The 12,915-nt window shown below is 49.2% G+C and overlaps 1 protein-coding gene across 1 annotated transcript; it reads left to right on the top strand.

Annotated features, from left to right (window-relative positions):
- Positions 1-1,223: 1,223 nt before the first annotated feature.
- Htr3a (5-hydroxytryptamine receptor 3A) lies at positions 1,224-12,418 on the top strand. The gene is made up of 9 exons (XM_005347281.2): positions 1,224-1,453; positions 3,554-3,720; positions 4,816-4,860; positions 5,836-5,945; positions 7,589-7,758; positions 9,955-10,115; positions 10,465-10,675; positions 10,753-10,974; positions 11,632-12,418. Exons 1-9 carry the CDS (start codon positions 1,387-1,389, stop codon positions 11,976-11,978), a joined length of 1,500 nt encoding a protein of 499 aa, XP_005347338.1. The 5' UTR covers positions 1,224-1,386; the 3' UTR covers positions 11,979-12,418.
- The last annotated feature ends 497 nt before the right edge of the window (positions 12,419-12,915 follow it).

Here is a 12,915-nt window from a genome sequence, read left to right as displayed (position 1 = left end):
CTGGAACTAGCTCTTGTAGACCAGGCTGGTCTCGAACTCACAGAGATCCGCCTGCCTCTGCCTCCCGAGTGCTGGGATTAAAGGCGTGTGCCACCAGTGCCCAGCCTCCCTTTTCATTTTTAACTTTTAATTTATTTAGTTATTTTTTGTTTGTCTCTTGAGGCAGGGTCTTGTGTAGCCCAAAGTGTGCTGGAACCAGTTGTGTAGCTCAACGTGACCTGAAACTTCCTATCCTCCTGCCTCTACCTCCCTGGGATTAGAGGTGAGCACCACCTGGCCGTGTGGCACCAGGGATTAAAGTAATCTTTGTGCATGCCAGGCAAGCACCATACCATGCAACCATGTCCCCCTACTTAAGATAAGACTGTAACCACAAAGGGCCATACACTTCTTCTCTTTTTATTAAGCTTTTTCGTTTATTTTACATACCCACCAGTTTCCCCTCCCTCCTCTCTTCCCATTCCCCCTTCCCACATCCCATCTACACCTCCCCCCCCATCCATTCCTCCTCCATTCAGAAAGCGGCAGAAGGCCATACGTTTAATGGTATTTGTTAAAGCTCAGAAAATCAGGCAAAGAGATGTAAAATGTATTTCGTTGTCTTCAATTCTTGGTGGAACCTGCCTTAAGTAATCCTAGTTCTGGAGAAGTGAAGTCAGGAGGATTAGGAGTCCAGAGCCATTCTCAGAGTCCTAGTGAGTTCAAGGGCAGCCTGGGCTGCAAGAGACCTTGACTTAAAAAAGCAAAATAAACCAAAATGAAATTTAAAAAATTTTAATTGAATGAGGATGAAGGCAAAGACCTTTAGTTGCCTCTCCATCTCCCCTCCCCCGGCATCCTCTCAGTCTGCAGAAAATGTCCAGTCACCTGCTTCCCTAGAGGCATTATGTCACCTTAGGGAGCCAAAGTATGACTCCTGCTGCCCCTGCTTAGGCCACCCCCTGGTTCTCCCCATGCTATACTTGTGAAGGGACACTAGTGACAGTGACAGCCCAGTGTACAGTCCCACCGCTGTCAATCTTGATCTTTGCACCACAGATTCTGTAGACCCCTTTCCCAAAACTTCCTGGACAAAGATGTGGCCAAGCTCCTACTTGAATGAGTGGCATGAGCTCCCTCTCCTGACATCAGCCGGCAGACTCCCCTCCCCTTCCTCCCGCTGCCCTGAAACCTGATCCAGCGGAAAAGCAGCTTGCTGGAAAACTTGGCGGCTCCCCAATTCTGGTGGCCCGAGTGCCAGGCTGCAGTCTCTCACAAGGTGCAGACAGCAGTTGAAAAAGCAGGCTGCCTGGGACATGAGGTTGGCAGAGGGTGTGCAGACTGGTAGTCAGGGCAACTCACCCTGAGCGACTGCTCCGAGGCCCTCCCACGCTCGGGAAGCTGGCCATGAAGCTCTGCGCGCCGCAGGTGCTGTTGGCCCTGTTCCTGTCCACGCTTCTGGCCCAGGCAGAAGGTAAGGAGTTTGCTGGGGAGGGGAATAGCAAGCTGGGGTGAGGGAAGGCCTTAGGTCTCAAAGGGCTGAAGGTAGGAGAGGCTGGAGCCACAGGAGGGCTGAAGGAAGGTCGGCTATCTCTATCCCGGTACTGTTGAGCGAGAAAGCATTCTAAGGTATTGGGTCCAATTAGGTGATTTGAGAAGTTGAGCTCAAGTTGAATCCTGGGCTGAGAAAGGAGTAGGGTGGTTGTCCATTTATAAGAAATTCACAGGTAGGTGCTGAGAGACGGCTCCCATTTGCTTTCAACTTATCAAACGGAAGCAGCTATGGACCTGTGAGCTCATTTAGTTCACTTTTTTTCCTTATAGCCACAGTTCAGAGCGGGAGACTAATTCACTGAGGGGCAGCAGCAGAGTGTGCCACTTTAGTAACTTTTTCTTGCTTCTGCTGGTTTTGTTGTTTGGGTCCTGTGGTCTTTCTCCTCCTCCAAGTTCCTCCAAGACTCACCTTCAGTAATAGCAAACTTCCTGCCCTTTCTACCAAATCCTCTTCTGACTGCCTCAGAAATTGAGTGTTCGGCCACATGGGTCCTGGGTCCTTCTGTTGCAAACCACGTTCGGCCCCATTCAGGGAGGTTCCTTCTACAAAGCTCCGTGGCAACAGCTTGGGGGACAGTGAGAAGGATGCCACCGAGGGGGTGGGACTGATGTGAAGGCTAGGAATAGGATGTCATTGCAGGAGAAGCAAGGTAGATGGATCAGAAGCTAGTTGCATGTGTAAATGCTTTGAGTTACCTTTCCTCTCAACTGACCCTGTTCTGCAGCCAGGCACGCCCTCCATATCTCCAAGAGTCCACAAAGCCCACCGGACCCCCCCTCCAAGTCTTTCAGAATCTCAGGTAGTGGTATGGAATGTGGTTTGAATCTCTGTCTCTCGGCTAGCAAGTATATGCTATTTACCCTCCTGTGCCTTGGGGAATCATGTTCATATAATGGTCTATCTTGCTAGCTACTCTGGCAGGCTATCCTGAGATTGAAATGGAAGACTTGTGCAGATACTATTCCATTATCCTGAAGAAGACTCAATAAAAGAAAGTCTCTTTGTTGGTAGAGGCCTGCCGAGCCTAGCATGTGTGCACACAGCCCTGGCTCCAGTCCACATAAAACCAGGAGTGAAAGTACAAGCCTGTAATCCCAGAATTTAGAAAGTGAAGGAGGGGGGATCAGAAGTTCAAGGTCACATGACAAGTTCTAGGCAAGCCTCAGCTATGTGAGATCCTGCCTGAAAAGCAAAGCAAAATAAAACAAACTTAAAAATAGCCCCTTCCAATTCTGTTTGCCTGCCTCTGTCCTTCCAGACGGGGAGGAAGCTTATGGGGCAAGTAGATGACACACTAGTGAAGGACCTGCAAGAATGACTTGCTGTCTGGTGACCAACTTGAGCGCAGAACATAAGGACGTGGTATTATTTAGTGATAATAAGCCTTGTGGCTCCTAGTTTGCAAGGGACCAGTCAGTCCACCGTACAATCCCGCCTTCTTGATGCCTGGGTCCTGGCCCTCTGGGCTGTGCCCTCCCCACCCAAATGCACATTGGTTTTCATTTTGTTTCGTGAAATATGGACTGTTTCACGAACTTGCATGTCATCCTTGGGCAGGGTCCTCCATAACCTCTATATCATACCAATTTTAGTGGCCGTGCTGCCGAAGGGAGTGAGGTTTTCAAGTGTCACCCCTGCTTTCTGAGTCACTACCACTGTCTTCCAGAGGGAAACCAAGGAATACTCAAAATACCCAGAAGAGGGCCAGGGCCCGGTGCTAGAATTTCTTCTTTTTAGAATTACATTATTGTTGCTGTTATTATTATGATTAGCATCATCATCATCATTATCATGATTGTTGTGTGCATGTGTGTGGTCACACGGATGCCTTGGCGTGTATGTGGAGGTCAGAGGACAACTTGCAGGAGTCCATTCTCTCAGGTCATGAGACTTGATGGCAGGTGCCTTTACTCACTGAGCCATTTCACCTGCCCAGAGAATGAAATTTCTGAACAGATTCTAAGCTGGGGCAGGAGAACCAGGGCTCTGGCTCCTGTGTAAAACTGTTCTCCTTCCCAGCCAGCCGGAGGGCGGCCACCCAGGCCCGCAACACCACCCTACCCGCTCTGCTCAGGCTGTCAGATCACCTCCTGACCAACTACAAGAAAGCGGTACGGCCCGTGCGGGACTGGAGGAAGCCCACCACCGTCTCCATCGACGTCATCATGTATGCCATCCTCAGTGTGGTGAGCTGCCCTCAACTTTTTAGGGAGGGTCAGAGAAGCCATGTGAGGCCAAATCACCTCTGGGAGGTACTGTAGGCATGAAGAAGCCTTGAGCCTATGGGCTGGCATCACGGCTGAGGACAGACTGAAGTTGTGTCTGCACAGCTGCCCAAACCACAAACCTGGGCCACCTATGTGCACCCTCTCCTAGATGTGGTCACCTCCTGCATGATGGAAACTGTCTCCACGTATCGTCTCGACACCCCTAGTTAGTGCCTTACACAGGTCCCTGAGTGGCAGGGGTCACTAAATGGCAACAGTACATCCAATGTCAAGTAATAGATCAATGAACTAATCAATAACTATGGGCTGTGGTGCACTGTTCAGCAGGTGAAGCCAAGCATTGCTTGAGATCAACACAAAGGCATTTGAAGAGCTGTGGGCTCTCCGTCTTGCAATGGGGAGGTGGGAACTGACTTCACAGGCTGCTTGGGTCACATGACACCCCTCCCCGAATATAGGAGGGAATCGCAACACTTAGAAGATCTTTAGAAAGAATAGCTAACGGCAGGTTGGTGTGCTGTTTCAGAAAGGGAGACCTGCAATTAGCTGGGGGAGAGGGGAGTAACCACTTTTATTATTCTATAGTTTTGAGTCTCTTAATTTCATAATACCGCAGGCCCTATATGCATTATATATATATATATATATATATATATATATATATATATATATATATAAATGTGATAAACAATGACAACAGAAAACATGCACAATTTACATTTCTTTAGGGTTTTTTTTCTTTCTGTTTTATTGAGAGGGAGTTTTACCGCATTTTGAGGCTGGCCTCAAGTTCACAAACATGCCTGAATTCAGCGCCCTGAATACTGGATTATAGGCATGTACTGCCACACCACACTGTGTATCTTTGAACTTGAAAAGAAACCATTACATTTCTTTCTAGTTGTGTCCTCTTAACAGACCAGCTTCTCCTGGCTGCCCAGCGGCCAGTGTATCCCCTTCCCCAGTCCCTTTCTCCCTCCTGCCTTCCCAGAAGACCAGCTCCTGTTAGGTGGTGTGTGGGTGACAACCTCTCAGCTCCTTTACCTTTTTTAGGATGAGAAGAACCAGGTACTGACCACCTACATCTGGTACCGGCAGGTGAGCCGACCGCCTCTCCCCACCTGCTTCCTGGGATGAGACTTCTCTACCAGGAAGGACGTCCCCCTCTCAAGGAGTCAGGAATCTCAGGGGCCATGGTGGAGGTTCAGAGGCACAGTAGGCAGAAGATCTAGGAGTCTGAAATGTTCCCCTCTCAGAGCCAGGGCCAAGTGGGTACGGGGCATCCTCCCAGGCCCCACCCCTGGTTTCTCAGATTCTCTGACGCTTCCCTGACAAGTGCTGAGTGAATAACCCTGGAGAAAGGACAGCCCCTGGCCTCACTTCACTTCATGTACACAGCTCCAACTTCTAGTTAACTAAGTTGGTTAACCACCAGATTGAGAGATGGAGACAGGGAGAAGCCATCTCCTTAACCCTCAGGACTCTGCCTTCGTGGCACATGTTCATTCTGATAGGCGCAGGTCACACTGGTATATAGATGTCTCAGGCCTTAGTTGAGCTCCGGGGAGGGAGGTAAACCAGAGAAGCCTCACCGCAGAGGCTCTGTAGGCATAGCAGCATCCACAAGTCTCCATGGAATCCCTTCTTAAGCCATAGCCATGCTCTATTGCCACGATACTACCATGTATGGGACAGAGAATGTAGCAGAGAAACACTAATCCCTATCAGGCTGCGCCACTTCTGACTCTATGAAGATCCTCTTAATTCAGAACACACCCTGTCTCATGGGCAAGGAGCCAAACAAGGACAGGCTGCATGCTCCCCCAGAAGAGGCTGCAGCAGTCTGTGCTGTTACACATGCAGATGATGGAAAGCTGTGGGGGTAGGGGTGGGGTCTCTCAGCAACCAATGAGTGATGTGGGTCCATGGCCAGATTTGCCCTGGAAGGTGCCCACCTACTGCCAGGCCACCTACTGCCCTAGCATAAGGGGTGGAGAGCTGTCTGATTTGCAGGTGACCATCTCTGAAGAAGGCAGGGAGCTGCTTGTGACAGTGTCTGCTTCTCCCATATAGTTCTGGACTGATGAGTTTCTGCAGTGGACTCCTGAGGACTTTGACAATATCACCAAACTGTCCGTCCCCACAGACAGCGTTTGGGTCCCTGACATTCTCATCAATGAGTTGTGAGTACTTTCATCAGAGTCTAGGGGGCTGAGAGGCTGGGGCTAGAGAAGCCAGGCCCGGTAACAATGTCCTCTTTGCAGCCTCCAAACTGTCCCAGCCAGGCTTGCAGGCTGTAGGCCAAGTTAGCATTTGCTCAAGCTCTCCTTTACCAAATTTTCTCTTCTTTGCTAACCTCCAACCCTTTTTTTTTTGGCACTGGTTGTGACAACCTTATACTTTTCAGTACAGGGGCCTCCATCTTAGGAACAGAAGCCAGCAAGTGATGTCACACTGAGTTCTAATAACTTAGTGGAGACAGCTGCATTTGTCAGAGGGGACCATGGCATTTTTTTGAAAGGAGTGGAACACTGATGACAGCCAATGCTCATGGTCACAAAAGAGATCGGGAGCCAAGGAACATGCTCAAACCTCCCAAGCCACTTATGTGCCGAACAGGCCACAATTGGCACCTCCAGTATGAAGTGGGTCTCATTAGCTTTTGTTCCCAGCAGCCCAACATGGTCCCATTGCCTTCAGCCAGCTGACTTTCTCCCCATCCTGCAGGTTCATCCAGGGTCCACCAACTGGACATCTGAGTTCAAAGGCAAGGAAAATACGTGGGGAAAATACAGATAGGAGGGGGAAGGTAGGCTGGGGCTGTGACTCAATTGACAGAGTATCTGGCTAGCATGCAAAGTGCCTGGGTTCCATGCCTAGTATCGAATAAACCCAATGAGGTGGCACAGGCCTACAGTCCCAGCACTTGGGAGATAGAGGCAAGATTATCGGAAGTTCAAGGTCATTCCTGACTACACAGAAAGTTCAAGACCAGCCTGGACTACATAAAACCTTATTAAAAATTTAATAATAATACTAAAAGGGAGGTGCCAGAGGGATTCATACAGTGCCAACTGCACTATCCTACTCTATAGCATTTTCCCGAAGAAGACTATTAAATTTAACCCCACCCTTGAATGCCCCAAATGGCATAGGTGGTAAGTGTTCTAGAAATTTCTTCCTGCCCTTTATCTTAGCTTCTCATTTTTATCCCACAGAAGGTAAAGACAGGGACCCTGGGTTCAGCTTACCTCAGGCCTTGGGGTCCAGGCTCAGTCACGAGAATGGGCCAATTCTTGTTGGATTTTCCTAGGCTCCGCTGTTCTTACTCATAGTCTCCATTCTCTTCCTCCTGAGATGATGACTGTTCCTATTTGGGGGCTTCTAGTAGTAAGAATCAACGCAAAATCAGAGTCAGGATGGATCATAGGATCCTTCTCTCCTATCAACCCACCATTATCCTGGGTGTCACCTCTTTTCTATCTGGCATGGAGTGGGTGTAACAGCCCGGAGACAGCCAGGCTAGCTCCCTACAGCCAGTGGCTTGTAGACTCATGGATTCCTTCTCCCCCTTTAAGAGTTAGGTTGCTAGAGGAACCAAAGAGAAACACCTTTTATTGTTTGGAACACGACTTTGATGATAGTCAGAAAGCTAAGCTTGATAACACTGGAAAATTAAGGCCGGACAAAATGTCTGGATTATCTTGCTGTCCAAACCTTCCCTGAATTTCCTTTCCTACTGGGCTACTCAAAAGATCTTTAGCTTTCCAGGGCAAGGATCTATCTGCCTCTTCAGCCCACAAGTTGATTCCTCTTCCCTGACCAGTGTGGACGTGGGAAAGTCTCCGAACATCCCGTACGTGTATGTGCATCACCACGGTGAAGTCCAGAACTACAAGCCCCTGCAGGTGGTGACTGCCTGCACCCTTGACATCTATAACTTCCCCTTTGATGTGCAGAACTGCTCCCTGACCTTCACCAGCTGGCTGCACACCAGTGAGTCTGTGCGCTTGTGGGTGGGGCAGAGATTGGGACTCTAGGTACTTGGGGTCAGGAATACTCTCTCTGACACATCTTTCTTTAATCAATACACCACTTATTTTTTTCCCTTCTTCTCTTCCCTTTAACCAGTCTCTTTCATTTGTCTTGTTCCTTTGTGGTTCTGGGGAATCTGACCTAAGACCTTATACATGCTAAGCAAGCTCCCCACCATGGTCTTTTTAAAGTCAATGAGTCTCCATTTTCTATTCCTCCAGTTGGAGCCAATATTGCTATTCTCACTGCCTCCCCTAGTTGTTACAAGGAATAATGAGATGGTGTGAATCGGCTCCAAGGCACTCAGCAAGGGACAATTCTCACTCAGTGTCTCAAAGAGGATCTGGCAGGAAATGTATCTCAGGCCCGCCCCACTTCCTCTTCACTCCTGATTCACACCCACACCTCCTGTCCAGGTGCCCTCATTCCTTCCCGCCCTGGTCTTCCACACACACCACCCCCACTGTGGTTCACGCTCCCCGCAGCAGCCAGTGAGCTCTTATTAAAAATGCAAATTGATCATGTCATTTAAACCCCTCAATGGCTTCCCAGCAGTCCTGGGACCCGATCCAAATCCTTGACCTGGTCCTGCCCACAGTGTACCACACCAGCTTCGTCTGGTGTGTGCCAGCCCAGCTGTCTTCTTCTGGAGGCCCAGACAGAGGTCCTTGCCTGTTCTCTGTCACAGGCTCTTCCCTCTCCCAGGCTACCTTCCCCTCTTCCTTCCCCTACTCCTGCCACCCCAAACACAGCCTGCTGAACCTCTCTGCTGACCTGTATATCCTTCAGGTGTCACCAGCCCCTGGGAGGACTTCCCATAGCCCCCTAGACTAGCAATCTCTCGTGCAGTTTTTAAAAACCCTGGTTTTTCTTACTAACTTCATCACTTGATAATATGTGTTCGGTCCGTGTCTAATTTTCTCATGGATATAATTTCAGAGGAGTGGGAACGTGTTTTCTGGCACTGTTAGACTCTCTAGCACAGTGTCTGGTTCTGAGAATTTTAGTGAATGTGTAAGTGCCAGCTATTCAGTGGAGGGTTGGGGAAGGCATACTGCTGGACTATTGTTCCGACATGGTCATTACATTAAATTTCAGCTAAAGGGGGCTGAAAGATGACTCAGCAGTTGAGAGTACTTGTTGCCCTTCCCGAAGACCTAGGTTCTGTTCCCGACACCCACGTGATAGCTCACAACTGCTAACTCCAGTTCCAGGGAATTCAGTGCCTTCTTCTGGCCTCCATAGTCACTGCACACACACAGTACACACATATCCATGCAGGCCAAACACTCGTACACATAAAGAAATTGTTTTTAAACAGAACATGTCATGATAGAATCTTCCATTTACTTCTCTATGCATTTCCATCCACATGTATGTGCATGTGCTACCTACGGAGGGCACATATTGCATATACTATCATACACTGCTACTTGATTCTTTGTATCAACAATGAATCCCTGACTTTTTTTTTAAAGTTAGTGTGTATGAGATCTTCCTCATAATTTTTAACTGCAATAGACTCATCTAGGTATAACATTGTTTATTAAATATTTTCTCTTCTGATGGACATTTAGTTTCCTTTACATATATTATAATATATTATGTATTATATTATATACATTCCATATATATGTATAATACATACACACCCACCCCCATATGTGTGTGTATATATATATATATATATATATATATATATATATATATCTTTGGTATGGTGTCATTGAAGATTTATCTTATTTTCTTAATTCTTTTTCAAAGACAGGTAGTTCTGTGAAGGCAGAGGTAAAAATGTTGTGTTTAATCATTTCCTAGGTGAGAAACCCTAACATAGAAATCTGTTTGGAAGGTGTGTGTGTGTGTGTGTGTGTGTGTGTGTGTGTGTGTGTAAGTGAGCGAGAGAGACAGAAGCAGAAAGCTTTCTAATGGACACTTCCTACAGTTCTTTGCACTATAGGCTTGTGAGACAGATGGAATGTGTTCTGTCACCTAGCTTTCTGATGCTACCCCAGCCACAGCCACACCCACCCACATAGAACTTCGTTTCTGTGCAGCTGAGGAAACCAGGGCTGAGGGTTAAGGGCAGAGGTCTGGGTTATGCTTGAGCGTCTGAAGCTTTTTTTTTTTTTTTTTTTGCTTTTTGTCTCCTCTCAGTCCAGGACATCAACATTTCCCTGTGGAGGTCACCAGAAGAAGTGAGGTCAGACAAGAGCATCTTCATGAACCAGGGCGAGTGGGAGTTACTGGGAGTGCTGCCCCAGTTCCAGGAGTTCAGTATGGAAACCAGTAGCAGCTATGCAGAAATGAAGTTCTACGTGAGTGGGTGTGGCGGTGCCTGGGGTAGCCACAAAAACAAGCAGACCTCCACAGCGCCGGTGGCCTCGGGAGGCAAACTGGGAAGGATATAGTAGCCCTTCTGCCACCTCCAGGTTCATACCCATTCCATGCAACCTCAGCAAGGGAGACCGGGACACCACTGAAGCATCCCCATGTTTATCCTCAACAGCCACAAGCCTGGTGCGGGAGGAAGGCTAGGGGTCTGTTACTCTCCTTCCCAAACAGTCCCAGGCTAGACATTCTGTAAGAGAGTGGGGTGGGTATGGACTAATGGTCCCGGGGCTCCTGTCTGCCCAGTCATTTCTCAAGCTTCTGTCCTGGTCCCAGGTGGTCATCCGCCGGCGGCCTTTATTCTACGCAGTCAGTCTCTTGCTGCCCAGTATCTTCCTCATGGTGGTAGACATCGTGGGCTTTTGCCTGCCCCCGGACAGTGGCGAGAGAGTCTCCTTCAAGATCACACTCCTTCTGGGATACTCCGTCTTTCTCATCATTGTGTCAGATACCCTGCCTGCAACGGCCATCGGCACGCCCCTCATCGGTAAGCCCCACCCCCGGAAGTGCCCACTGTGGCGAGGACCTGCCCCCACTCTTAGTGGATCTCTTTCTCTGGCTCAGGCGTCTACTTTGTGGTCTGCATGGCTCTGCTGGTGATAAGCCTTGCCGAGACCATCTTCATTGTGCGGCTGGTACACAAGCAGGACCTACAGCGGCCCGTCCCGGACTGGCTAAGGCACCTGGTCCTACGGAAAATAGCCTGGCTGCTCTGCCTTGGGGAGCAGCCAATGACCAATAGGCCTCCAGCCACCTTCCAAGCCAGCAAGGCTGATGACTGCTCAGGTGAGAGAGGACAGGGCCAGACTCACACAGAGAGTCTGGGGACTGTGACATGCCAGGAATGCAGGGTAGGACCTGGGGATTGGGTACAGGATAGAGGCAGGAGGATGCTTCAGTCAAAGATGTCAATCAGACTGGAACCCTGTTTCCCTTTCCACTTAAAAAACAAAACAAAACAAAAAGAACAGGTCTCACAAGCTATGTAGACCAGGCTGGACTTTGCAGAGATCTTTCCTGTCTTGGAAGTGATGGGGTTAAAGGTGTGCACCACCACGCCCAGTCATGCCCTTTTGCTTTGCCTTTGAACCCCTTACCAGTCTGGGTGGATATAGGATGCAAGTCCTGGAGGCTGAGCCCCATGGGCTGAGAAGGGCTCAGAGGAGTTGGGTGTGGTGGTGCACGCCTTGAATCCCAAGCACTGTGGGAGACATGAATAGGCATATCTCTGTGAGTTTGATGCTGCCCTGGTCTATGTAGTGAGTTTCAGGCCAGCCAGGACCACATAGGGAGACCCTGTCCTAAAAGAGAGAGAGAAAGGGAGAACACAACTGAGGAAGACAGCCAAAGTTGACTTCTGGTCCCCATACCCCACTCCTCTGCTACAGCATCAGGGTAGCTCACTGGCCTCCCTTTCACACCAAGGCTCTGTTCTTCTTCCAGCCATGGGAAACCACGTCAGCCATGTTGGGGGACCCCAGGACTTGGAGAAGACCTCGAGGGACAGAGGTAGCCCTCCCCCACCACCTAGAGAGGCCTCGCTGGCTGTGCGTGGGCTCTTGCAAGAGCTAGCCTCCATCCGGCACTTCCTGGAGAAGCGGGATGAGATGCGGGAGGTGGCTCGGGATTGGCTACGAGTGGGGTATGTGCTGGACAGGCTGCTATTCCGCATCTACCTGCTAGCTGTGTTGGTCTACAGCATCACCCTGGTCACGCTCTGGTCCGTTTGGCATTATTCTCGAGTGAACACAACCCAGCAGGGTACTCGGGGCTGGGGGATTTCTCCTTAGGTCCTTCATTCTGTTTCCAACACCAGTTAGTCCGAGCAGTCCCAAACTAGTGTCTGAACCCTTGGTCCCGAAACTTAGTGATGAAGACCCATTCTGCCTCCCCCACTTCATTCCCAGCTTCCTTTACCATGGCTTTAAAGCATGATACCTAGTTCGAGAGAAAACAAGTACTCTCTAACTTTACTTACTCATCAATGCGTTGGGCCTTGATTTCCTTTCCAGCACTTCCCTGATTAAAGCTTCCCTTGGAACTGCTCATTTCCACAAAATTTGTTTCTTGTTCAAAGAAAAACTAACCCTCTAGTATAGGTGCCTGAGACTTCTACATCCATTTTATCCAGTCCCCAAATGGCTCCCTCTTCAGCTCACCTGTGGCCGCTTCCCTAAGCACTCAGCTTTATCAGCCAGTAGGGGCAGGGGATAATAAAACGCAATGATATCTTATTCTCTGTCCATGACCATTTGTATTCAGCTATGGGAAAAGGCTGGATGGTGAAGTTACCTGTAGTTTCAGTTGACTGATGCGTCCTGGACCAGGGAACTAGAGGGTGACGTGACAGCCATCATGATGAAACAATAGGAGGTGGATCAGTTTGAAGGTCAAGACTGAGCATTTATCAAATGAGGGGAGAGAGGGAGGCTTTTTGCAGCCCACTGGGGAAATGCTGGAAGGATTCCTGTGGGCCAGTGCTTCTGGATTTATATGGTCTCTAGGGAGCAAGCTCTTAACACTGCAACAGAGTGCCGCGAGGCGATAAGACTTCAGCACCACGGTCAGCACTCTCCAGCTTCGTGCTTAGGTGACTCTAAAGGCAAGGCTTAGCTTGGGCCAACTCTGCTGGGAATTCTTAGTAACTAGTGCCTGGTGCCCTAACTTGGATGGAGGCAGAGCTGGGATATAACTTGGACATAACTGTCGCCTGTCCTAGACATCAAG

The sequence above is a fragment of the Microtus ochrogaster genome, chromosome 5, assembly GCF_000317375.1.
Source record: "Microtus ochrogaster isolate Prairie Vole_2 chromosome 5, MicOch1.0, whole genome shotgun sequence".
NCBI classification, from domain to species: domain Eukaryota; kingdom Metazoa; phylum Chordata; class Mammalia; order Rodentia; family Cricetidae; genus Microtus; species Microtus ochrogaster.
The sequence above is the reverse complement of the archived record's forward strand: the minus strand, read 5'-3'. Positions and strand labels throughout refer to the sequence as shown.

Bases quoted from the DNA above. Each gene is read 5' to 3' on its own strand.
- Htr3a (XM_005347281.2), top strand. From the start codon at position 1,387: ATGAAGCTCTGCGCGCCGCAGGTGCTGTTGGCCCTGTTCCTGTCCACG. The intron at 1,454-3,553 runs GTAAGGAGTTTG...TCTCCTTCCCAG, and splicing joins GCTTCTGGCCCAGGCAGAAG to CCAGCCGGAGGGCGGCCACC. The intron at 10,975-11,631 runs GTGAGAGAGGAC...TTCTTCTTCCAG, and splicing joins CAAGGCTGATGACTGCTCAG to CCATGGGAAACCACGTCAGC.